The sequence below is a fragment of the Balaenoptera musculus genome, chromosome 14 (genome assembly GCF_009873245.2).
Source record: "Balaenoptera musculus isolate JJ_BM4_2016_0621 chromosome 14, mBalMus1.pri.v3, whole genome shotgun sequence".
Taxonomy (NCBI): Eukaryota; Metazoa; Chordata; class Mammalia; order Artiodactyla; family Balaenopteridae; genus Balaenoptera; species Balaenoptera musculus.
In genome coordinates this window covers 47,879,422-47,906,613 of record NC_045798.1, presented here as the reverse complement: position 1 = coordinate 47,906,613, position 27,192 = coordinate 47,879,422, and the positions used below count along the sequence as shown (strand labels likewise).

Here is a 27,192-nt window from a genome sequence, read left to right as displayed (position 1 = left end):
TTTACCAAAATAATGATTTGTAGTATATCCAGCTATGTACAGAGAAGATCCATTTATAGAAGGTGAAGTGGTTGTAATATATTGTAGGTGAAACCATCATGAAGAATTTTTCATTTCATTTGCTGGCTGTATTGCTGAGTTAATCTTCAAAGTGCATATTGCTAGAAGGGGGAAGAACAATCGATCACTTAATTTCTAAATTTAAAAACTGCCATTGAAATGAATCCAATGAAACAGTCTGATGTTTAAACGAAGTGCCATGAGCAGTCTCCTGGCATCCCTCCCAACTGGCAAGGGGGCCCCCAGGCTCTGTCTCCAGGAACATGCTCTGGCCTATCCCACTTTATTCAGATGCTAAAACATTAGGGTGAGCACACACTTCAGTCTCAGGAAAAAGGTCATTCTGATTTAAGATTGAAACTAGAGCTGGAGTTTCTGCTATCAGTAAATTTACTGTAGAAATGCCTAGACTAAGGAAAATGTAAGTTGACTCCTTGCTCTTGGGCATGCGTTTAAATGACCCAGAGGCAAAACAGTTCTGTTTTTATAATATGGTGGCTGTGTGTGTGGGAGTGTGTTTCCACTTAATGGCCCTACCATGTCCCTGATACTCTAATAGTTCTCTCCTTTATTGAATTAACTTCCTTCTTTCTCTTCTCTTTGTTGTATCATTTTCTTTAATTCCAATGTTAGGTCGATAAATTGGCCTTTATTTATTTATTTATTTTTAAGATTGATTGATTGATTGATTGATTGATTGCTATGTTGGGTCTTCGTTTCTGTGCTAGGGCTTTCTCTAGTTGCGGCAAGCGGGGGACACTCTTCATCGCGGTGCGCGGGCCTCTCACTATCGCGGCCTCTCTTGTTGCGGAGCACAGGCTCCAGACGCGCAGGCTCAGTAGTTGTGGCTCACAGGCCTAGTTGCTGCGCGGCATGTGGGATCTTCCCAGACCAGGGCTCGAACCCGTGTCCCCTGCATTAGCAGGCAGATTCTCAACCACTGCGCCACCAGGGAAGCCCTAAATTGGCCTTTATAATAGCACTTACATCTACCAGTTTCCAGAGGAATATCCTGGCAGTCCCATCCACCAGCTAACTGGTTCTCTCCTCCCTAACCACTCTCCCACCATTCCTACTCCAGCCCCCAAGTACATCCCTACTAGCCCAGAGCACTATGCCGGTGGGCACAGCTTCCACCAGGTTGACCTACTGGGTCATTGGCTGATCTGTCCCTTTTATTTTGAGCCATAAAGTAAGCTGGAAACACCTGGTTTTTTATTAAAAAAAAAAAAACCCTATATATATTTTAAGTCATTTTCTAATAAGCTTGTGAAGTAATTGATCCACTGCCTAGGACTGGCTTTAAACATCTTGCTGAGGCTGAGGAAGCATGGCCGCAGTGTATGAGAGTAAAACTGCTTGCTCTCTGTTCATTATCATTGTCCATCTTTTGAATAACTTCACAAATTTACTGTCTTTAACAAACAAGTGTCTTTAAACAAATAAGTCTGTCTACTTAAAAAAACTGAAAATTTAAAAAACAGCATGTCTTGAATAATCATTTTTTTAAGAAAATATCCTCATGGGCTTCCCTGGTGGCGCAGTGGTTGGGAGTCCGCCTGCCAATGCAGGGGACATGGGTTCGAGCCCTGGTCTGGGAAGATCCCACATGTCGCGGAGCAACTAGGCCCGTGAGCCACAATTGCTGAGCCTGCGCGTCTGGAGCCTGTGCTCCACAACAGGAGAGGCCGCGATAGTGAGAGGCACGCGCACCGCGATGAAGAGTGGCCCCCGCTCACCGCAACTGGAGAAAGCCCTTGCACAGAAACGAAGACTCAACACAGCCAAAAATGAATAATAATAATAAAAAAAAGGAAGAAAATATCCTCATGCTTAAGGTAATTGCAGTATTTTCGGTTTCAGAAATGTGTTAATTGGGCGTGTTTTGTCTTCAGTTTTGCTAGTAATTTTCAGAGACTCTGTTTTGAATGAAATAGAACTGGAAGAATTTTTAAGTTTCACTTTTAAATGATGTTCAGATTCTATTCCGTTAGAAGTGCTCTTTTGTGAGTGAGAATAGGAATCTGCATATGAAACTGTGCTCCCTATGACTGGGGTATGTAGTGGGTGCTGGGGTTCTCTGTTAGTCCTGCCCTTCAGAATGAAAGCTTTCCTGCAGGACATGCCCTACCCCAAAGGGTGCTGCTTTGCTTAATTTTCTGCTCCCTCCCCGGGGACAGCCCCAATCCAATGGCTGTTGATGTGGGGAGTACAATGGCCTGGCCCCCTTGCCTCAATTCAGGGCACTCTAAGGGCCATCCCAGCTCCAGAGCTCCCTGCAGAGGATGCTGAGGCCTCAGCTGCAACCACAGCACAATCCAGCCTTGCCCTCTGCCTGGTCCACCTTCCCTCACTCCATCACTGGTGTTCCCAAGAGCACGCACAGTAAACGTCCTGCGTGCAAATATCCATCTCAAATAGTCAGCTTCCCCAGGGTAATTTCAAGAGTGTATTGCCATTCTAGAGACCTTCTGAGGCAAGACTTTAAAACTTCTACTTGAAAATCTTGCCTTAGACTTAGTTACCACACATGAAGCCAGAATCATTTGGAAACTTCTTTAATGCAAAAGCCCCAAATGTGCCTAGCACCCCCTTCCTACAAGCCTGAGCTCAACCTTTAGAACGATGACACTTACAGGTCACCTCTCCCCTTAACCAGGAAGGTTGAAATGTGTAGGCAAAATCAGTTGTGCCTTTCAGGAGGGTCACAGACTCCCACCCCAGAAAATTGCACAACCATACAAAATTCTGGATACAGTTCCAGAAGGATAATAAAATCCGCCCCCCCCCCAAAACCCTCCATGGATCCCAACTTAAGACCCGTTGCTTTATAGTGAACATAACAAGAACTCATAGTCTCAAAGCTGTTGTCCCCAGCATAGGGAGTAGAGAAATTTTTTTTTTTTAGGATATATAAGAAGTCCTTATTTGTCTTTATGTAATTCCATCAATAGGTTTTGAATAACCAAATATGAGAGTCAACTTACATTTTCCAGAGTCATATTTGCTGTCCTTGAACCTGTCTCTTTATGATACTTTTTCCTGGTACAGTAGACACTGACGAGGGTGATGATCAGCATCAGGGCAAACACAGCAACAGTGGAAGACGCGGCAATCACAATGGTGTCTCGAGTTGAGCCTCTCTTTTCACACCTTTCTCCCATGTACCACCAGTCTTCCCCTGACGGACACCTACATGTGAGGAATGTGACTCAGAGTTATGAGTTGATATTTTAATCTGAAAATCTTCACCAGTGAAGGTGTGAGTGAGTCAACACTCAGGTCACTGGCAGATGGAACTATTTGTCACCGATTCTGGGCTAGAAGGGTTGGTTAGACTAGCACAGGCAGGGCCAACGGAAAGGAACAATGGAATTACTCCTAATCTGGGACTTAACACAGCAGCTCCCAGCTGGGCAAGGAAGGTAGCATAGGTAGTGGAGAAAATTTAGTTCTCAGTGTCCCAGTTCCTCCACATCCCAGCTACGACCGTGGCCAAGCTCTTCTTAGAGTTTAGGTATCTCCATCTAGGAAACGGGGACAGTCACAGTAACCACACCAGCCCGTTGTGAGGACCTAATAAGATATGTAACTCATGAGGACTGTTTCAGGCAATTAGAATAACGTGCTATCTTTGCATAAATAATTCTGTCGTTCTGCTGGCAACCCAAAGTCCCAAATGGAGAGCAAAAGATAAATATCTTACGAACGGTTTTGAGATGAGAATCAACTGATTTCATTCATATGAAATATCATATGAATCCTACATTGTGGGAATGAAAAAATATGTAACAAAAGAATGGGTAGATTGCATCCTTACCGGCACTCAGCTTTGCCATTGTGGAGAATGCAAACGCCATCATTCTCACATTTAAAGCTTGTGCAAAGGTCATTGATGTCCAAGGTCGGGATTGGCTCATTTTGTGTAGTATTAAGCTGGGATATGTCTAAGGAGGGTGAGAGGAGAGCATGGAGGGAAATCAGTTTGGGGTTTAACAAGCATTTGATCTTTAAGTTTCAAAATAAAATGTTCAGGCTTCAGGTTTGTGAGAAATCCAGGTACTCTTGAAGCACCGTTCAGTAATGTTTATAGGCAGAGAAAAAATAAATAGGCAGGCTGAAATCTAGACACAAAGGGAAGCTGATCCAGCCTGTGGGGCTACAACTGAACACGTGCTTGCCTGGGCCTTGGCATGGAAACCAACAGTATTCCTGGAAAATGTAATTATTGGCTGTCATGGCTGAGAAATTTTAGAAGACAATAGATTAATGCTATTACTGACAAGATATATGTGTGTGTGCACACATCTCTATATATGTATGTATACATATCTGAAAGAGACAATAAAGCCAGATCATTTCCACTCTAATTTTATGTGTTTCTGGGATAGTTTTACTTCTGGAATCCTAGAGTTAAATTCTAGGGTATAATGGCTATACTTCAGCTTATTTCTAAAGAAGTGTTCTGGACTAAAGCTTTCCACTATTGCCCCATGCCGTGTTAATTAAGTTCTTTATCCTGGAACTGTCCCTGTTTCCATTTAAATTATTTTCATATTGTTAATGATTCATACTAAAAAAAATCTCACTCATGCCCATTCCCTCCCACGTCTCTAATATATCTAAAAACGGAATCCAGAAGAACACAGTAAATAATCAACGACCACAAAAAAAAAAGCAGCTTAGATAAAACTATTTTTACTGACATACCTTCCACTGTCAGGAGGATATAAACATCATCTCCTTTTATAAAATCTCTGCTTTTCAGCCTCTCATGGGTCATAAAGACACTGTTTCCATAGCCACTACCTCTTTGAAACTGAGTTCCATTAGGGAAAAAAGCTTGTGTTCCCACTTTGGAAGGCCTGTCCCAAAAATAGGTTCCATTACCTGAAAAAGCAATTTATATTAAAGGATTGTGTTTAGCATCATCATAGCTTTTGGTGTAGGAAAGCACCGGCAATGTGAAGCACAATTAGGATAGAGCTCAAAATAACTCAGTGATGCTATTGACCTGTAATGTATTCCCTGGCAAGTCACTGGAGTTTGTTCATTTATACTGTCCTAAAGAAACGAGATGACATGGCAGGGAGGACCACATTCTGGAATATGAGTGGAGAGGTATCAAAAGTTTCCTACATGGGGTGTCACACTTCTACTGAATGAGCAGTGTAGAAACTCCGCTGCCCATTAGAATCGTTCTTTAATGGCCTTCTGAGTTACAGGTAGTCCTTTTAGCTGAGTTAAATCAATGTGTTACTGAGAGAGTTTTTAATATTGGCACTGAACAATTCATCTCAGTAACTGAATTATTCACCTAACAGAGTAAAGTCCTTCAGGAGTAGAAGACAGTGAGAAGCACTGCTTCTGGGAAAAGGTGGCAACCCACCCAAACTTGAGCCATTTTCAACATGATTCAGGGAGAAATGTTTTGGAAAAAGGTAAAGAAATTCTGAACATCAAATCCCCACACCTCTTTGTGAATACAATTTTTTTCCTATCAGATTATATATATATTTTTTTCCCCAAGTCACTCAGGTCCATTCTTTTCATATACAGAATTCAGATTTGGCAATAATATTCACATTGCCACAATTCCATTTTTCACTTTATCATGTTCCCAGAGGGCGAAGGATTATTACAATTAGAAATGTGATCATTGCTTTCTGGGTGCTGCTTCTTTTTCAGACTAGAAAGAGGGGGGATGGTGTCACCATTGGCAAGTCCTCCAGAATTCTTTAATAAGAAGTTGCAATCCATTCCCATACCTTTCCCAACACTACGGAGCACCTACTCAACATCTTCGTTCTGATCAAAAACCACCCCCATTACAAAAGCTGAACTGTTTTTGAGAATTCAGAGGCAAGACCAGGACAGCATGGGTTAGGAGAACTCAACATCTGAGAGCCTCTCCGTACCAGGCCCTTCCACAAACTTCCCTACTTGATCTGTAGAGATACTTTTAACAAATGTGTGGGGTTTTTATTACTGTCCCAGTTTCACTTCTGAGGACACTGGTATTTCAAGAGATTATCTGCTCAAGGTTACATAGCTAATGAGAAGCAAACCTTGGATTGAACCCAGGTGCATCGGACTCTAAAACTAAAACACTCCTCGTACAACCCTGGGAATTCAGGTATTGTCATCAGTTTCCAAAAATATAGCCAATATCTTCTCAATTTGTTGGCATCTTTGCTGACATTTCTGACAGTCTCCTGCCTGGGAGACTCTGTCCACAGCAGCTGAAGCCCTTCCCCTAAATATCTTCTGATCCTTAGATTTGGGGCTCAAAATTCCCTAGCTACCTGGCTATGCAGTCTCTCCTTCCCAAATCATCCATCCCTCCTAGAGCAGTGATTGTGTACTAGCAATAAAAAAGATGAGTCACAAACCGGTGGTCATAAATGGGTCTGTAGTTATACTCCGCTGGTTGGACATACGCTGTCGAATGTCAGGATTTTGATCCAAGATGGTCATCGTGACTTGTTGCCAAGGACATGGCCACTCTAATTGATCATCATTGGCTCCAGAGATCAAGTGGAAATACATTCCTATATTAGGCAAACTACTTAGATTCAAGCAAATCTGAAAGGCATAGCCTTTAGAAGAATAAAATGAAGGACTGAAGACAGATCCACTGGGGCTGCCAATGAGCTGTGTGAAATTCCTTATATGCCAGACATGATGAGGGCACTGTGTTTCTGAAAGATTGATGTCATCAATAGACAGGCCACCCCGTGAGGCACCAGCGCCTCTGACCCCTCCAAATACCACTCTAAATTTGTTGCTCACTTTCAGTGTTACGTGGTAAAGTTGCCAGCTCCCAATGGGTATATCTGCAAAAGAGACATTATTATTCCAAAGAGGACAAAGGACTATGAATCATGTGCAAATCGACATTAGAGTTCTAACCTTCATGGACAAAGGATCTTTCTAGACCTACTGCTTCCTGTTGGTATGAGGTATGGCTTTCTTACGCCTCCAGCCCAGGCCCAGTTACTTCAAGGCATTTCTGTGGGGATGGCGCAGCTCTGTGGAATATTTGGATGCTTATCTAGCTGATTCTTAGATAGATCACCCTTTCCCAGAGATAGGTGAGCAAACGATAGCATCTAACTCATGAGAATTCCATGCCCAACTTACAAGTTACCTCCCATTCAGTTAGTTAAACAGACAAGCAAGCCCAATACTCTACACTTGCACCCCAGATTCCTGTGATACTCAGCTGAAGCCTCCTTTAATCTATTTATACTTTGACTGGAATACTTCCTTCACATGCAAAATTTTTAGTCAACTCTTTGGCAGTATTAAGCATGAATTCACCAAACCCTAGAAAGCCCACATCTTACAACTGACTCGATGTTACATATCTAATATTTGGTACCATCTCCTTTCTTTCCAGACTACACGTCCCCGCCACTATTACTCCTACCCCTAGCTAGCAGCACATTGTATGACATCTTGTCTTATTTTCTGATGTCACATACCCAAATAAGAAGCAGTCCATTTAAAAGTTTTCAGAAGCCTCCCAGGTAGAGAATAGCTCAGGAATTCATGTCAAACCAGTAGTTAACTCAATGCCTTCAAACTTAAATATATTGGCACTTAATGAGAAACATGTTGCTTGAAAATAAGTTAGAAAGATCCAAATTACAGAAAATGCTATTCTCCGTGGAAGGACCCCAGATTGAACAAAAACCTTTCATGAGAGCCTCCACTTCATTTTTACCAGTACTTTCAGTTTAAATTCTGGACTCCTAAGCAGGTTTCTTAAGTACATTTTGTGCTATTATCTGTCAATAATAACACCCACAGATTGCTAATGCAAGGGATTATATATGTATAATCAAATATGTGTGTAATAATCTTATTTATAATCTTTTATATATGCATTAGATACATAAAATGTACATGTATAATGTGTGTATATATGTGTGTGTGTATATATATATATATTGGCATGACATATGACATAATGTGGATCAGTTTTATAATAGGTTTTAGTCAATTCATTCAAACCAAGAGGTCATTGTGTGGAGCAGACAGTAATGCAGCCGCCAGGGCACAGCCCCTCCCTTCCTCAGGGGACCTTCTGAACCATCTGCTTTAATATGTGGTCAACGTGACCCACCTCCCAGACACACGATTAGAAGGAAGCATGGCCGCCTAATCAGTGATGCCCTCTCTCTACTCAGAATTGCTCCAGAAGATGCATTTAACTCAAGTCATAACAATTAGAATCCTTCGCTGGAATTTATTTTTCTAGGCTAGAAATTACAGGAAGAGTCCCTTCTCTAGTCTGATGGCACATTTGGTAAAATGTAAGCTGGGAAGTGTAACAGCCAAAGCACCAGTTTTACGGACAAAGCCCATCTGAGATAACAGGAAAGGTCCCCAACCATGTAAAGGGACAGGTCCCATCCTGCCTGAGGCCAATTCCTCTCTTCTCCATCCTACAATATAGTTATGTTGAGCCAGTAACTCTTCACATTTTGCCTAAGCTAGTTTCCATTATATTTTTTATTAGTTGCCAAGAACGGACTTCCCCAACGACAGAGACTGATCTACAGTTTCTTAAGTGTCACATATTCTGTAGCACAGAAAGGACTCTTATTTAACTTCCCAACCACCGCATAAAGCAAGTAGGATCAAGTGCTACATTGAAAAGTACTAAGTCCAAAAAAAAAAAGTACTAAGTCCATAGCCCCTACCCTGTTGTAAGTGGTTTTGCATTAAGTAAAGGGTTAAGACTGACTCACTCTGAACCCAAGAATAAGAATGTTGATAGTGTACCTTTTATTTCTTCCACAAGGGTCAGAGTCCTGTTCACATTGGCTGCAGAATACTCCCTGATATAGATGTTCAGTTGGTCATATTCACTTCCACTGTTATATAAAAAAAATTGCAAGCACTGAAATCCTCGTTTAGGGTATAGTATTCTACTTCCCAGCATTGCTGTGGCCCCCTCATTTACAGAGCTACTGTTGAAATGCATGAAGAAACCAGAACCTGTTAAAGAGGACAAATGCAGAACTGAGAAAACAGATACCGAATACAGGAATGCGTGTCTCGCGGGCACTCTATTTCCACCTAGTTCCCACTGTATGCAGGACACTGTTTTGAGCATTTAAATGCAGTTCTTGGAGCAGGCAGTCTATGAAAAAAAAGCAACATTAGATCACTTCTCTCTTACTACATATGTTAGTTTTCAAAAATGGGAAAAAGTGTTACCTGTTTGGTTTAGCCTCTCTCTCTCTCCCTCTTTCTCTCTCTCTCCACCCGCCCCTTCCCTTCCTCCCTCCTACTGATCTATGTAGAACCACTATCCACTATTCAAATCTACATTTAAAAAATATTTTTTTAATTGAAATATGTTTGACATGTACCATTGTGTAAATTTAAGGTACACAACATGTTCATTTGACACATTTATATATTGGCATCTGATTGTCATTGTATCAATAATTAGCACTTCTCTCACAATACATAATATCATTTCTTTTTGGTGGTGGGAATAATTAAGTCTAGTCTCAGCAGGTTTGATGATTATAATACAATATTGTTGCCTATATTCACTATGCTGTGCATTAGATCTCTAGGGCTTTTTACTACTCGTTACAAGTTTGTACCTTTAAACAACATCTGTCCTGTCCCCACCAATCCCCCAAAAAAGAAAAAGGAAAAGCACCTCCATGCGCTTAGGGATCTCAACCCCTTCCCAGATCATCTGAGCTGTCAAGCAATGGCCCTGGGTTCTGAAGGCTAGTTTTACATATTTGCTGCCAGAAATGAGCAAATAAATAAAAATGTGGTGCTTGTAGCCAAATAAATGACTATTTGATTCAAAACAAAATTTTAATGGAAAAGAATACTCATCTGAGTAAAATTAAATAAATTGTACTTTCTACCTTCATTTAAAGTATTTTTGTAACAGGAACGTGTAATCACAACCAGCTGAAATTCTGAAACTGATTAATTCACAGCCTGGTGCTGTTCACTGGACGTTCTCTTGGATTCTTGAGGCTTCAAGAAAACAACCCCACTGCTCCAGAGAAAAGAGTCCTTTCAGGGAGGGGCAGCCCCTCTTGCTGTGGGCACATACTATGGGTAGAGGCTTCACAGAGCCCAGTGCTGACTCATGGGGAAAAAAAGCAAACTCGGACAGTAAAAAGCAAAGAAATTAACCATATCCTTATAAGGCACAGAACCAATTCCTGAGTAGTGCTAGTGGGCTATCATTAATAATTCTAATAAAAATAAGAACTCAAATCCCAGTATTTCACAGCAAAGAAAGAGGCTAGAACCACTGAGAGTAAAATCTGGAAGTATCTCACTCCTGTTACCTTTGCACCGGCCCATGTTGGAGTGATCACTCTCTGGCCCCTCGGGAACCTGGGAGACCCGTTGCCAGTCAGCACTATCTTCTGAACTTTGAATCATACCACACACATTTTCCAGTTCAAAATCGCACGACTCCATAAAGCTCAAGGAAGAGGCTACCAAAGCAAAAAAACAATTATTGACGCTCATATATAACATGATAATCTAAGTAATAAAAACTGAGATTATCCAGAAGCACTAGGAAGTCTAGGATGACATTAAAGGGGACTCATCACTGATTCTGGGTGATGGTGGCTTCAGGATCTCTTGATATCTGCAAAACCAAGAAAATCGACCAACTGTGTAGTTCTGTATAAGCTGCCTGCCCCACGTCTTGTTTATCAGGTTAACTAATTATAGAAACCTGAGTCTACACTCCCCTAGTTATTCAGAGTAATAAACCTCAACCCGGATTATTTGATCCCATTTATATTATGACTGTACACCTCATTTGGGCTGAAAAGAGTTTTGAATATCAAGTTGGTCCACATTTGCATTAGTAACAGCTTCAAAAACTTGAATGGGGCATGCTCATGCTGCTACAGGACTCAGTTTGTTTTTATATCTAAAGCCCAGAACTTGTGAGAAGAAAAATGATGCTTCCATGTTGTAGTCTGGTATCTGGGAGCTATTTTGTTTTGTTTTGTTTTGTTTTCTTTCTTTCAGAATATCAAACTTCAACTATCCAACTATTATTTTCAAACAATTATCTAACTATAATTTCAGAAAACCCAGCAGTGCTCGGCAAAATGGCACAGAACAGAATGTTTTCCTACAGAGCAGAGAGGAAGAGAAGTCATTTCAAAGAACCTGTCACATACAGCAGTTATACAGTTGATTCAACTTTAAGAGATCAGAGTCACTGAAATCCATTCGTTGGCCAATCACATCCATGAAGTCTGGGATCCTTGTCACAATTGTTGGTTCCGATCCATTCTGGAATGCAGTTTTACTGTAGTGCATCACTGAGCTGTAATCATAGGGAACGTTCAGGGAGTCTGCTTTTTGGTCATCATAGGATTTAAAATTTTTCTCTTTGCCTAAATGATAGATAAAAATCTTTAATTACTTGATGTTCACAAAATTTAGTTTATCTTACTCCAAAGACTGTTAACTTAGAAATAAAGACTATAATAAACAGTGCAACCTTGGCTACAACTGACACTCTATGGTATTTCAAGAGTGTTTCATATATTCCTATCTTAGAATAGACTATTCAAACTTAGAATTGTGATACCAGCTGTCATGCTGAACTTATCTAAGGTTTCATTTCAGCTCAAAGTTGGACTTTAGCATTTGGCCTAAGGTTCTAAGAACTGCTAATGGAAAGAAGGACTCTAAAAGGTGTTGTTGAAACACTCAGGGTCATTGGCAATGAGGAGAGGTAGGGTATCCTCAGCGGATGGAGATGAAAATAAGAGGACTTTGGGAGGTGTGATGGGGTAGGACCTGGGAATGATAACGTGGTCATCAGAAAAGATTGACATCGTCAGTGATTTCTTAGTTATCTTAGTTATTCTTAGTTTCTGGAATACGTGTAGATGTATGTAAATAAGTACATTTAGAGAAGATTCCTGACCACTTAGCATCATACCAATGGGCCACTGATTGCAATGTGAAATCGAAAGATTTTACAGACACAACAAGGTAGATTTGATCAACAAAGAATAAAGATGTGTTATCAAATCGAGGCAGAAGTTTCTAACAGAAATAAGACATTGGAAATCTTAAAGAGTGAGGCCATGGATTAAAGCTCAACACTTCTCTTGTTCTAGAAATCTTTCAGTTGGCTTCAGTGCCTTCCCCCAGACTCTGGGTAGGGGTGAGGCCAGGGGCAGGTAATGTGATGTTAGAATTGTGATGTCAGGGGCCCTCAGCTCAGAGCAGCCCTCACTGGCCTCACTTGATAGCGATGCCATCCTTCCCCTCCCCCTCCCCCCCCACACCCCCGCCATACCCTATGGAGGCAGGACGGATGGGGAAACTAAGTGTCACCGCGGAAAACGTGAGTTGTAGTCGGACATGGTTATTAAAACCTTTCTGACTTTGAGCACAAAGTCACAAAAAGTTCAGGCTGTTCAACTACTGCAGTGTTTCCCAACATGGGCTCCAAAGAACAATAAATCCGGGAGATCAGCTCTGTGCTTTGTGAACACCTACAGGGGTGGGATAGGGAGGGAGGGAGGGAAACGCAGGAGGGAGGAGATATGGGGATATATGTATATGTATAGCTGATTCACTTTGTTATACAGCAGAAACTAACACACCATTGTAAAGCAATTATACTCCAATAAAGATGTTTAAAAAAATAAAAAAATTTTTTAAAAAAAGAACAATAAATCCAAATACTCCACAAAAAGAAAAAAAAAAAAAAAAAGCATGATCAAGTCATTTTGGGAAATGCTCCTCTTGGAGATTTACAATTCGTGTTTGTCTAGCAAAGACACTGAACAGTACAGCAGTGTAAATAACTCTAAGTTTAATTTCTTTTAACCTAGGATTTCCCAAATTAATTTGACCACAGATTCCTTTCCACACAACCCCCCTGAACAGATTGTGCAATGGCACTACATAAAATAATCTTTGGGAAACACTGGTTTCTAAGATCACATCCAGCTCAAACTGGGGTTCTGGAATACTGTTCCCCCAAAACCTTCAGGCACTTCAACTCCTATTGAATTAGAGCCAAATCAAGTAAGATCAAAACATCAGAGTTTTCCCATTATTAATAGACAGCACCAATGGCAGAAGAGGGCACATGTTTAGAAATGCAGTATTTAACTTAAAAACAATGTAAGAAAACAAGATTAATGTACCTGAAATAATTCTGTCCCAAATTATGCTGACATAGTCATCCCGATCAGACCGAGACTGTTCATGCCAGAATCCCAGTGCGTGGAGAAACTCATGTTGAACTGTTGCTATTTTGTCACAGCCCTTTCCGATGGAGAGTTCTTGCCTCCCAATGCGACTATTTCCCACTGAAGACCAGCAGCTTACAGGAGAGTTTACAGGAGAAGGGGAGAGTGTTTTATATTGATGCAGGTGGAGGTCCTAGGGCAAAATCCCTAATGCCTAATCCACTTAGGTACCCACCTAGATCCTTCACTTATGTCTGGACACCATGTATTTCTCTCAAAACCCCAGTGAGGTATGAAAAGCCTTCCAGACCAGATGATCTTTGGAGAACTTGGGCTGACACCAAATGCTTAAAAAGTCAGCCTCCAGGCAGCCTAGTCCTGATCTTTTCTGGAAATTTCAAAATTTTTCAGATGGTCCTTGAATAAGGGTTTTATAGGTATAGCAACCATTCAGAATTGCTGACCTTGAGTCAAATAACTATCATCTTCTTAACTGAAGTAGTAAGAGTTCTTAGGTTAAAATAAATTTAAATATACATGTGCGCATGCATACAGATGGGTTTTACTTGAAGGCAGAAATAAGGAGTATAGAAACTACAAACAGGCTGAAGTTCACAGAGTCATAGGGTGGATGGCATGCGATCCCACCTTCCTTGTCTTAACATTGGCAGTCTGGTTGCATATATGAAAATAATCTTTTATGGCTAGAGAAAACAGATCCAGCAAACAGCAACGGAACCCCCGACCCCCCAAGGTTAGGGTCGAGGGCAACTGCTGTGATGTAATGCCCCAGCCACAACAGTTCTCATCAGAACACTTAGAAGACCAACTCTTCAACTTACCCATTGCCCTTGAACACTGATATATAGTTGGGTTCTCCAGACCAAGGCTTGAAGTCAATGCATGTTTTTAGGCGATAGCGTTCAAATGCATTGAGGATAACTCCCTTGGCATTCATTTCTGAAGGAAGAAAACAAACAAAAGTAAACTTATTAAAATTACCACCATTGAACAGTTCACCATGGAAACAGGCCATGCAATATATTGTTTATCATGAGTTAGTCCCTCCATGAATATTTAGTGTTTTATTTTTTAAAAACTTAGTATACAGTACCAATCAAGTATCACATGCAATTAACTGGTTGTTCTTCAGGTAGCCTTTTTTCACCCCATATATATTTCCCTGGAGTCATTAGAGGTGCAAATAGCAAAAAGGGCATTTCCTTACCTCAGAGAACATATACATTGGTTCGCAGGCAACCAAAATGAACAATCACTGTCACATGCTTCATCTAAGAAGCTATAATATGTATTTAAAGCCTCACAGCAGAGTTTTTAATCTGAGGACCTTGAGATGAGAGGGACCATGAATATGCTGAAATAGTAGACAAAGAATTATGTCTATATCTATATTTATATCTGTCTCTGCAAAGTGCATTTTCTGGGGAGAGCATTCATAAGATTCGCAAGTGAGTTCCGGGTCCAAAACACGAATAAGAACCATTGCTTTCAAGTTGAGTGATGCTAACAGGTTAGATAGAATGGAGCTCAAAGAAGGCAGAGGTGTGAAAGCAACAAAGACGTTCAGGAAAAGAAGCTCAGAGGGCAACCCGGAGGAAGGAGCTGTATCAGGTGCATGTGGAGAGACAGTCACAGCTGGGGTCAAGTACGGTGAAGTGAAGGATGGTGTCTGCCGGGAGGTGGGAGACAGTATGGCAGAGAAGATGGTGTGTGGACTTTGGAACCAGACACAGCTAAGTTCTCCCCTATCCTCACCACTGACTTTTGATGCATAATCTTTGCCAATTTAATTTACCCTTAGAGCTTTGGTATTATCATCAGATCAGCTAAGTGGGGGATTAAAATCAACTTCACAGGGATATTGTGAGGATAGCAGAGAAAGTAGAGGTGAAGTTCCAAGTACAATAGTCTCCCTTTATCTGCAGTTTCAGTTACCTGCAGTTAACTGAGGTCCAAAAATATTAAATGGAAAACTCCAGAAATAAGCAATGCATAATTTTTAAGTTGCACGCCACTCTGAGAGCTTGACGAAATCTTGTGCCGTGCCACTCCATCCCACCAGGGATTCCCCAACCCTGGACATCCATCATCTGCTCCCAACACCCAATCATCAACATCATCATGAGTCAGTGACCCAGCATCACCCGAAGCAGATGATCCTCCTTCTGACGTGTCATCAGAAGGTCAATAGTAGCCTAACGTTACATCACAATGCCTACGTCATTCACCTCATTTCATCGCATGATGCAGGCATTTTATCATCTCACATCATCACAAGAAGAAGGGTGAGTACAGTACAATAAAATATTTTGAGAGAGACCACATTCACATAACTTTTATTACAGTGTATTATAATTGTTCTCTTTTCTTATTAGTTACTATCTCTTCCTGTGCCTAATTTATAAATTAAACTTTATCATAGGTATGTAGTATAGGAAAAAACATGCTATATATAGGGTTTGGTACTACCCACAGCTTCAGGCATCCACTGGGGGTCTTGGAACATATCCCCCAAGCATAAGGGGGCACTACTGTAAAGTGAGCATTTATCAAATGTTTATTTCCTTCCTACCTTCTTACACGTCCATTGCACAAACATTTAAAGACATTATTCAAAATGCCTCTGTCTAGGTGAAAGTAAAGAACAAGATACATGTGGGACCTAAAATCCATGAATCTATAAGAGGCACTCAGAATTCAACCTTTTACAATATCACACAAATAATACATATTCATTGTAAGTAAGTTAGAAAATATAAACAAAAAGAAAGAAATTATAAAATCTTACCCAGAAATAACCACATTTATCATACTTTTTTCTTATGAATATGTACATACATAATATACATATTTTTATAAAAAGTAAAGTCACAGCCTACATAATATTTTATAAACTATTTTTTCACTAAATAATATATCTTAAAATCTTGCTTCATCAGTATTGTTTTTACCATTTTAATGGCCACATTAGATGACTGTAAGATACATAACTAACTTCCTACCGTCAAATATTTAAATTGTTTCCAAATTTTCTGTATTGTAAGTATCACATTTGGGTCACTATTTCAGATCTAACACTTCCTTAAGATAAGGCATGATGATACCGACCACCACATGACTGTTTTTGAACTGAACGTAAAAGGAGCTTGCTTGCCTTCGCTTTTTATCAGAGCTTAATGAGGATAGTTTCTATCCTGCGTTGAATTGTTTGGAGACTCAAATAAGGTAAGAAGGTAGGAAGGAAATAAACATATATACACATATATATGTGTATATATGTATGTATATACATACGTATATATGTGTATATACGTATGTATATGTATTATATACATACATATATATGATTTTGAAACAAAAGTATTTTTAAATTTTTAATCAAAAGATTAAAATTAAAAATAAATATTTAAATAAGGAGAGGTTGGTAAAAAGGTACAAACTTTCAACTGTAAAATAAATAAGATCTGAGAATCTAATGTAAAACATGGTGACTAGGCTTCCCTGGTGGCGCAGTGGTTGAGAATCTGCCTGTCGATGCAGGGGACACGGGTTCGAGCCCTGGTCTGGGAAGATCCCACATGCTGCGGAGCAACTGGGCCCTTGAGCCACAACTACTGAGCCTGCGCGTCTGGAGCCTGTGCTCCGCAACAAGAGAGGCTGCGATAGTGAGAGGCCCGCGCACCGCGATGAAGAGTGGCCCCCGCTCGCCACAACTAGAGAAAGCCCCCGCACAGAAACAAAGACCCAAAACAGCCAAAAATAAATAAATAAATAAATAAATTTATTAAAAAAAAACATGGTGACTATAGTTGATAGTACTGTATTGCATAACTGAAATTTGCTAAGAGAGTAGAACATAAATGTTCTCACACACACAAAAAAGGAGAAATATGTGAGGTGATGGATGTGTTAGTTAACTCGATGTGGGAATCCTTTCACAATGTATACATATGTCAAATCACCACAATTACAATTTAAATATCTTATAATTTTATGTCAATTATACCTCAGTAAAGCTGAAATATTTTTAATTTTAATAAAACGTTTCAGATTTTCCCCAGTTCCAAAAGCCAATGAACGTCATTCTCTCCTGATGTTACACAAGCTCTTTATAGCTTCTAATCCTATTAATTACTGTTGCTTTGGCTTTTTCTGCCCTACTCTTGGTTTTTCATCTGTTTAATGGCCAATCTTCCCTTCTCAAAAATCTCTATCAGATCTCCCATCTATATCAATTCCAAAAAGTTGCTCTCCCAGGCTGAATTCCATTCTGTGCCATCTTCTTACTCAATACAATCTTCCTGGGTCATCCAATAAGATCCATTATCTATGAAGTACTTGTTATATGCAATGCACTATGTGAGAATCTCATCCATATCCATAGCTTCAACCATCTCCTATACCCTTAATAACTCCCTGTTAGATTTCTCTATCTTGAATGACCAGATCAGACACCAAGCCATTATATGATATCTCCACCACAGTGAGCCTGATGCATTTCAAATTCTGCATGCCAAAAACCAATTCCCACCACATTTCTCTATCCTACCCTCTCCAAGACATATTCCCTATTCTTGTTAAAGGTGTTACCATCCACCCGGTTGTCTAAGACATAACCTTGGACAGTAGCACTTCTTTCCCTAGACTCACCTTCTTCTTGATCTCTTGGAGCCAATCACCAAATCTAATTGTCTCCTAAGCCTCTCTTAGACTTATCCACTCTTGTCTATCCTTGCTGAGAGAGTCTTGGTTCAGAAACTCTTTAATCTTTCCCTGAATTTCTTCAAGTCTAACTGATCTTCCCACTCTCTTTCTGTCCCACTGATAATACATCCTCTGCACTGCAACCAGAGTGATAACAATCTCACTCCTGCATTAAAACCTTTAGTGGTTTCACATTACCACTGGTATATACACCAAGTTCTTTAACATGGGAAAGACTCAAGTCCTTCCCAATCTGAAGTCTGCCTACCTGTTCAACTTCATTATCTCCCCGCTCTCAACCTACTTCCCACCAGGGGTTTTCTTCCTCTCCCCATGCCTTTGCACATAGTGATCCATCTGCCTAGAGCACGCTTCCCTTACTGTCAGAGGCTGCACTAGCCCCCATAGTTCCCTTCTGTGAATTAGAAAGAGCCACCTCACTGTACACCAGAAACTAACACAATATTGTAAATCAAATATACTTGAAAGAAAGAAAGGGAGGGGCACCTCATCCGGGCAGATGTTGCAAGTGCTGGCTTGGCAGGTGGATGAATAGTACTTCATGCAAAGAAATGAATGCTCTTGATGAACATAATGCAAACTTAATTTCAGTCCCACTTGTGCCCCCTTCCCAGGCACCTATGTGTGGTGTACAACTTGCACAAGCTTCATGGCAGCCCTACTGCATAGGGTCACCTGCTCCCTAATGCGTATGCCTTTATATCTAGGTTGAGTTAAATGTCCTCCAGTGTGCTCCCATAACATTTTGAACATATCACTAATCATTACATTTATTGCATTCTATTATAATTAGCTTTTGGTTTATCTGAATCTCTACTGAAATGTATGATATTTAAGGAAAAATTTCCCAAATGGCAGTTCCTAAACTGATGCTGGTCAAGGATATCATTTTTACTAAATGGGGACCATGTTTAGAGTTTTCCATTACAATAAATTTATAATATAGAATAGCTGTCCTTTCTTTTGGATTAGGTTCTTCTGACTTTTTAGTATTAAAACATTATTTTATAAAAAAAAAAAAGATGATAAAAGATGATAGTGGGTTTTTGTTGTTTAAATTCCTCACTTGTCCAAATAAAATATTAGTAAAATAATGACAGCTCCTAAAGTTTTGTTTGGTTGGTTGTTTCATGTTTCAAACTCATATGTAAAGTCTGAACATATATGAAACCACTGCTTTAAAATAAAGACTAGCTCCCTAATCTTTATGTCCCAAGCATCCAATACAGAGTAGGCTCTCCATAAATATTGGTTGAATTCATCCCTTTATTGGTCAAAACTCAGCAAATATTTCAGACAAAATCATTTAGGTTCTGTTCGTTTTTCATTTTGCTTATTTTTTTTAAAGTGTACTTAACCACACAAAACAACAAAGAAAAAAACCCTTAAAGGCCATGTGAGTCTTTCCTTGGAAATACTGTCATCATATTCTGTCAGGAACATACATTAGTTGTGGGCACTCCAAAGTGCATACTAACCCAAGCTATCATCTAGAACATATGGAATAGTATGAGGCCATCTATATCTTTCTCCAACGATGGAATTTCTTTCTTGTACCTGTCAAAAATAAGTGGGAAAGGATTCGTTGAATGTATCAGTCAAAAATTTATGAAACAATCAATAGTTAATCTAGAAATAAAGGAAGTTTTAAGCTTTCCCAGCCAGCCTAAACAAATTGCCAGTGTGTGTGCGTGCATGTACACGTGTGTACGCCTACTTTTATCATATTATAACAAAGGTTTTAGGAGGACATCACTAATTTCTGGTTTTTTTAGTAAGGAGAATGACAAGCATTAATATTTCCTTTAATCTTATCATTTCACTTCAATTATTCATATTTTTACATATCCTTGTAATAGCGCAAGTTCGTGGGCCTGACGCATAGTGAGGCCAAACAAACGGAAACATCAGAGTTTGGAGCAGAGAAAGGTTTATTGCAGGGCCATGCAAGGAGATGGGTGGCTCAGGCCCAAAAAAACCTCGAGCTCCCCAAAGGGTTTCGGCAAAGCATTTTTAAAGGCCAGGTGAGGGAGGGTGGTTGCAGGGTATGTGATCAGCTTATGCACAATTCTCTGATTGGCTGATGGGAAATCACTAATTTCTATCATTAATTTTGTTGATAAAGTTGAAGAAGGCACCATGCAAAATCATGTAAATAATGATTGTTGGGAAACTGGACAATAAATATGGTAGATTCATAGACTAGTTTCCTATACTAGAGATTAAAAATATACAGGAAGGAAGTGATAGCAAAACCTCAATCATCTTGATCTCATAATAGCAGAAAAAAAATCACACATGAGCTAGGCCAAAGTTTTCAAACAATTTTAAAGTATTTGAAATTTTTTTTTCCTGGTCCATTCATCCTTTATCAAGTATTTTTTTTAACATCTTTATTGGAGTATAATTGCTTTAAAATAGTGTGTTAGTTTCTGCTTTAACAAAGCAGAATCAGCTATACATATAACAAAGTGAATCAGCTATACATATACATATATCCCCATATCTCCTCCCTCTTGCGTCTCCCTCCCAATTTTTATAATAGAAAGCTAATAATGTTTCATTAATGTATTCATCCAGCCAACAAAATGAACACTGTTCAAGAGTACAGAGATCCATTGGTAACCAAACGACCAATGTCTCTACCTTCCTAGAGCTCTTATCTAGTGGAGGAGATAAACAGCATGTAAGAAAACAGTCTAGGGACTTCCCTGGTGGCACAGTGGATAAGACTGCACACTCCCAATGCAGGGGGACCAGGTTCGATCCCTGGTCAGGGAACTAGATCCCACCTGCATGCCACAACTAAAAGTTCGCATGCCACAACTAAGAGTCCACACGCTGCAACTAACAAGCCAGTGAGCCGCAACTAAGGAGCCCATGTGCCGCAACTAAGGAGCTGGCGAGCTGCAACTAAGGAGCCCACTTGCCGCAACTAAGACCCCATGCAACCAAATAAATAAATATTTTTTAAAAAGCTTAAACAGGATATATTTAATAGTAGCAGAGGAAATGAAAAAGGGAGATGCGGACAAGAATAAAGGGATTAGGGGAGTGCATTAGATAAAGAGGTCAGGACAGGACTCTTTGAAAGGATGACATTGAAGGTGAAATGAGAGTGATAAGAAAGAGCCAGTATTGAAAGGGGCTCTGGAAAGATCATTCCAGACAGAGGAAACAGTAGTTACTCTGCTCTGAGGTAGGAATATGCTCGGTATATTTTGCATGTTTGAGGCCAGTGGCCTAAGGAGATGAGATCAAAGAAGAGAGGAGATGGGAGGAGAGGTAGGCAGGAGTTAAATCATGCAAAGTCCTAAAGGCTGTGGGTAAATCTGGATATTATTCTAAATACGATAGGAAGCCATTGAGTTTCAAGCCAGGAAGTGAAATGGTGGTATTGCTTATTTAAAAGTTCACTTTGCTGTGGGGGATAGGGGACAGGGGCAGGGTGGAAATGATTCTAGGAGGGCAGCATTTGAAGTAGATAAATTAGGAGAAAAGTGGATTCTTTGGAGTATATATACGTTGGAGATAGAAATGATAGAACCTGCTGATGGAGTGGATGGTGGGGTAAGGGAAATGGAAGAAGCAAAGGTGACTCCTGGGTTTTTTACCTATTCAGTGGAGTGGGGAGAGGGAGTGGTGATGACTTTACGAAGAGGGAAAACTGGGGAGGAACAGCTTGTATGGGAAGTCAGAGTTTAGTTGAGGACACATTATGTTTGAGGTATCTTGTAAACATTCCAATGGAACTGATGGATGAGCATTGGGATAGACAAGTCAGGAGCTCAGGGGAAGGAACGGACCAGAGTTATACATTGGGAGTCATCAGCATAGAGATGACATTTAAAGCCCTGGTACAGGGTAGGATCAAGAAGGAGAGAAGAGCAGACCAAGGACTAAACCTCAGACACTGCAGCTCCGTTTCTTGAGTTGAAGTTCACAGTGGGGGTTGAGGGATGTTTAAGCTCCCATAAACTACATGTAAGGTACCTGTGTTCATCTGTGTGCCATGATGCCTAGGTAAGAACCAGTACTCTTTATGAATAGTTTGGGAAGATCTTTATGTGGCAACACTATTCTCAGCTGTCAGAGTAGAAGTCACAAAACCTTTCTCTTATGGTAAAAACCTGATTCATTGAATTTACAAATTCAGTTTAATTTTGCTTCAACTGGCTTTAATCAGTGAGGTTCTATTTAAAAATGAAAATATCATATTGTTCCCATAATGAAAATCAGTCAGATCAATAAGACCAAAGCATACAAGGTGAGTGACGGTGGTTTTAACCACACAGAAATCTGAGTAATGAATGATGAAGATACTATTATATGAATCCCTTAGAGTATAAAGTATTCATTGACTAAATGTGTCAACTATGATTCTACACCCTTAGAGATAGCTGGGCTTAACAAAGCCCATGCTGTCCCATCATTCTCAGATACTCTATTTTAGCTTGCAGTGGTTAATTGAAGGTCTTTCCTTGCATTGTTTCAACTCACCCCATCAAGTCTGATGTCTCCCTCAAAAAGATCCAGTCCCAAATCTAAGAGGGAAGATAAAAATTTGTGTTAGCAAATTGGATTCAAACTTCCCACTTAATAAAGAATTTTTTTTAAAAATCCACAAACCTTCATTGATATCAAGTATATCCCGGTCAATTCCACCATCTACATCTTTAACAAAAAGAACAAAAACACATTGAACATTGTGTTTATGAAAGAAGAAAATCTTTATCAATTACCAATTAGAAGTAAGCAAGGTTCTTTTGCCTCAGATAAGAGAGTACCAGGCTCTGATTCAACATACATTGATTGATTGATTGATTGATTGATCGATTGATTGAGATCTCCCATGAGCCAGGCTTGGGGCTATGGGGCTTTTGCATATATACTCTTGTTTTACCCATGTCCCTTGTATGCCAAATAACTTCAGGAATAAGAAATTGGTCATTCCATATAATATTAAGCTTAATTTGAAAGACTAGATTAGATGACTAGATTAAATAGGAAGCAAATGTTTAAATTTGGTCAAACCAGTCCAATCTACCCATATATTTATATTCCTTGCTAATAGTGTACCTTGGAAATCTCAAGCAAAATTCCTAATTTATATTTGAATTATTCCTAAGTTGCAAAGGGGTAGATAATATGGCCAAGTCTCTAAGTGTACGACTGAATAGGACAGACATCAGGTCCATTTGACTTGACACAAAATAACAAAAATAATAATAGTAGGCATTTTATGGGATGCCGATGTGTCAGTCACTGTGTTTGGACTTTCTTATACCACCACTTATTTTTTTTTTTTTTGCTGAGTAGGTGGAACCCTGGAGCAGAAACTATAAAACGTTCCTCAATAAATCAAAAGAAGCTGGCGCTTGATCAAAGTTCAGTGCAATTATGCAATAATGCAAATGCAATTATGCACTGTGTTTAGCATTAAATGTGTCCTAAGTTCTTCTGTTCTGTTGTTCTATTATTCACATAACCTTTTTTTACTATAACATAGGGCAAAACTCAAAATAGACTCACCAAAGATTTCTGGGGTTGGCTGGGAAACAAACACATAAAAAAGATATATTATTATGATGCCCGTGACATAAATGGTCTTATTGATTCCAATTTATGTCTAACCATTTGTGGGGTTTTCTTTTTTCCTTAATATTATGGATTACTTTCTGGCATATACCCAGGAGAGCTAAATCAGAGTCTAAGATAACTTTTTGACCCAAGGGTCTTCTCATTTCATATAAAAAATGAAACAGCCTGTTGTATGGATTTGAAGGTGAAAGAAACAAGAAACCAACTTCACAGGTTGAAAAGAAGGCAGAACATAAGAGTCCTGCCCTCAATTAAGTGTTCACTTTAAACATGATTTAAAGTGAACATGATTCTAAAGAATTCATGGAGCTATGTTTGAAAAACCTAATAATTTATTCCCAATATTGAAATATTATTATAATTTTTAACTATGCTTTAAAAAGAAAATTTTATTGAAGACCTCATTAACCATGGTTTACTTTCACATTTCTCTCAAGACTCCATCTTCAAAGTCAATACCAAATACTCCAGAAAAAAAATCTATGGCTATACTTTGCAATTGGAAAAAAAAAAACTTCTGAAAATAGATTCGCTGCAGGTGACCAAATGAAACCCAGACCACATACCCAATGGAAAAAACTAAGTAAACCTGAGATTTCTTAGTGAAGTCTAGTTTAAAAAGCTCATGGGACTGGTAGACAGTAGGTCTGGGTTTTATTCCTGCTTCCACCAACTAACAGCAAGTCAGTTCACCTTCCTGATACTCAGAATATCTGTATAATATGGTCAGTGTCTGCTTTGCCTGGGTATTATGATGGTTATATGATGTAATGTGAAAGAACTTGGTAAACTTTGTCATACAAATGTAATGTACAATTTTATTTAAATACTTACCTGTAGATACTAGAATCAAGATACTAGAATCAGTTGGAGTGTTTGGCAAGCATGGGAATAACTGGTTGGATGATGACCATCCTTTTTGATATTAATTAGTGCCTTGATTGCCTCACACTTGGCCACACACAGGCACACACTCACAGAGTAATGCCAACACACCTCCTGAAAAAAGTCATCAAGTATTTGTTCATAATTACAGTTTTAATAAGTCTTCAATAGTATCTCCTGTTCTCACTGCTGTAGTTCTGTTCACAGAATATCAGCTCAACATAATAATTGTTATTTAAAAATCACAACTAAAGGTTCCCCCCCCCAGGCACTTGAAACTTCATTTAAAACCTTGATTATGGTTACCAGGCGATAAGGGGGGGAGGGATAAATTGGGAGATTGGGATTGACATACACACATATACACATATCTATATAAGATAGATAACTAATAAGAACCTGCTGTACAGCACAGGGGACTCTACTCAATACTCTGTAATGGCCTATATGGGAAAAGAATCTTAAAAAAAAATAAATAAAGAGTGGCTCTATATATATGTATAACTGATTCACTTTGCTGTACACCTGAAACTAACACAACATTGTAAATCAACTACACTCCAATACAAATTAAAAATAAATAAATAAAACAAACCTCAAGTTGGTTTGTGGTACCAACTACCTGTCACTGTAGAAAGACTGGTCTAACCTGATGAAGAAGCAGAAAAGAAATCCCATGCTACAAAACGTAAGTATTTGCTGTGCCCGTGACATTCATCATTCACTCCGTCGTGTCTCACATTACTGTAACAGCAATATGTGTCACATTCCGCAGTAAAAATGGAATGATTTTCAAATTTCACATTTTCCATCTTATGAAAAGAAAACTTGTTACACAACAATGAAACTGAAGATAAAACATAACTTTATGTCAGTGTCCCTGACTTTTCTTCTGGTGGGTCTTCTCACTTCCAGTACCCTGCCTGTCCCTGCTCGCCAAAAAGAAATGTTTATTTCATTGACACTTTGAAATTCCTTAAAAAACAAAAAACGAACGAACAGGTTTTTCTTTAATAATCGGTATCAACTACCCCCAATTTTTCTAATTGTTTTCTATACATTGTTTTCTTACCAAGCCAAAAACCTGGAGGAGGGCAGCAAAGAAAAGAAATGAAGGCAGATACCAAGAATCCATGCTGTCACTTCCAGCTGAAAGTTGCAAACTATGAAATTCAGAGTAGCATTTACTTTTTAAAAGGCAAACATCATAACGTATAGCCTTTGATCTTAATGATCCATCTGGCAGGTCAGCCCACTGCAGTAGTAATACCTCCAATCAAAAAGTTAAAGTCCAGTATCCTTAACACTGTTCTGCAGAGTTCATTGGTTGTTTTTTTTGTGTGCGGGGTTTTTTTTTTTTTTTTTTCTCCTGTGTCAACATTCAATAGCCAAGTGCCTGGCTGAGACCTGTTAATAAGTTCTCTAATGTATAATACTGGTCCCCAAGATTATTAAGTGCCATTTGAGGGAAAAAAATCCAATTAATTTCTAAACTCAATCTTTCAAATGGAAACATTTGTGAAGCTCTTTCTGCCCTTGTAGCCCTGAGCTGCTTTAATATATCCATGTATGTCCATGGCTGTTTATTGTTCATTCATTTAATAAAAATGTATTGAATTACAATACAAAATCCATTAATGTCCTAGAAACTTGGCATATTTGATATTCACATATAAAGTAGCAATAACAAAACAGCAACATACGTCTCTCCTGAAAATTCCCATCAAGCAAAGTCAAATGGGAGTTGTTAGAGGAAAAGACTAGGAAGGGTCACTGGTTTTCTGAAAAACTAGTGTCCCCAATCCATCTCTCAATTCTTTCTCACTTTTTCCTCCTGGGGTAATTTCTCTTTAGAGACAACCTACTCTCTCATTTCCCACACTTTCACTCTCAACTTAAGTGTGATGCAGGGTGATATTTTTGAAATATGAATTTTTCCCCTCAGTATTTCCTTCCCCACTCAAGATTGGTCTTTGCTCCACTCCGTGCTAATAAAAAGGATATGAAAAGACATGTAGGGGCTTCCCTGGTGGTGCAGTGGTTAAGAACCCGCCTGCCAATGCAGGGGACATGGGTTCGAGCCCTGGTCTGGGAAGATCCCACATGCCACAGAGCAACTAAGCCCGTGTGCCACAACTACTGAGCCCGTGTGCCACAACTACTGAAGCCTGCACGCCTAGAGCCCATGCTCCTCAACAAGAGAAGCCACTGCAATGAGAAGCCTGCGCACCACAACGAAGGGTAGCCCTCGCTCACCACAACTAGAGAAAGCCCATGTGCAGCAACAAAGACCCAACACAGCCAAAAAATAATTAAGTAATTAATTAATTTTCTAAAAAAAGACTAAAAAAGAGATCCAAGGAAACAGCAATACTCTACAAAAGAAAGCATGTCTTCAGCAGAGGAGAATAACTCCTAAGAAGCCAAGACTGGCCCAGAAGTATTAAAGAAAGCTACCAGGTCTGAGGGGCCACATGGATAGGAATAAGCCCAGAGATTAATCCACGTGCATATGGTCACCTAATTTATGACAAAGGAGGCAAGAACATACAATAGAGAAAAGACAGCCTCTTCAGTAAGTGGTGCTGGAGAAATCTGGACAGCTACATGTAAGAGAACGAAATCAGAACACTACCTATCACCATACACAGAAATAAAT

General features: G+C 39.5%; 1 protein-coding gene across 1 annotated transcript; it reads right to left on the bottom strand.

Moving 5' to 3' along the window:
• Nucleotides 1-25,668, bottom strand: MEP1B (meprin A subunit beta). The gene is made up of 15 exons (XM_036823391.1): nucleotides 25,606-25,668; nucleotides 23,580-23,598; nucleotides 22,677-22,721; nucleotides 22,548-22,591; nucleotides 19,526-19,604; nucleotides 14,144-14,261; nucleotides 13,257-13,435; nucleotides 11,262-11,480; nucleotides 10,404-10,556; nucleotides 8,854-9,069; nucleotides 6,453-6,896; nucleotides 4,771-4,950; nucleotides 3,881-4,007; nucleotides 3,048-3,252; nucleotides 1-161 (listed from the first exon to the last, which is right to left on the bottom strand). The coding sequence occupies exons 1-15, from the start codon at nucleotides 25,666-25,668 to the stop codon at nucleotides 147-149; spliced, it is 2,106 nt and encodes a 701-aa protein (XP_036679286.1). The 3' UTR covers nucleotides 1-146.
• Between the last annotated feature and the right edge of the window lie 1,524 nt (nucleotides 25,669-27,192).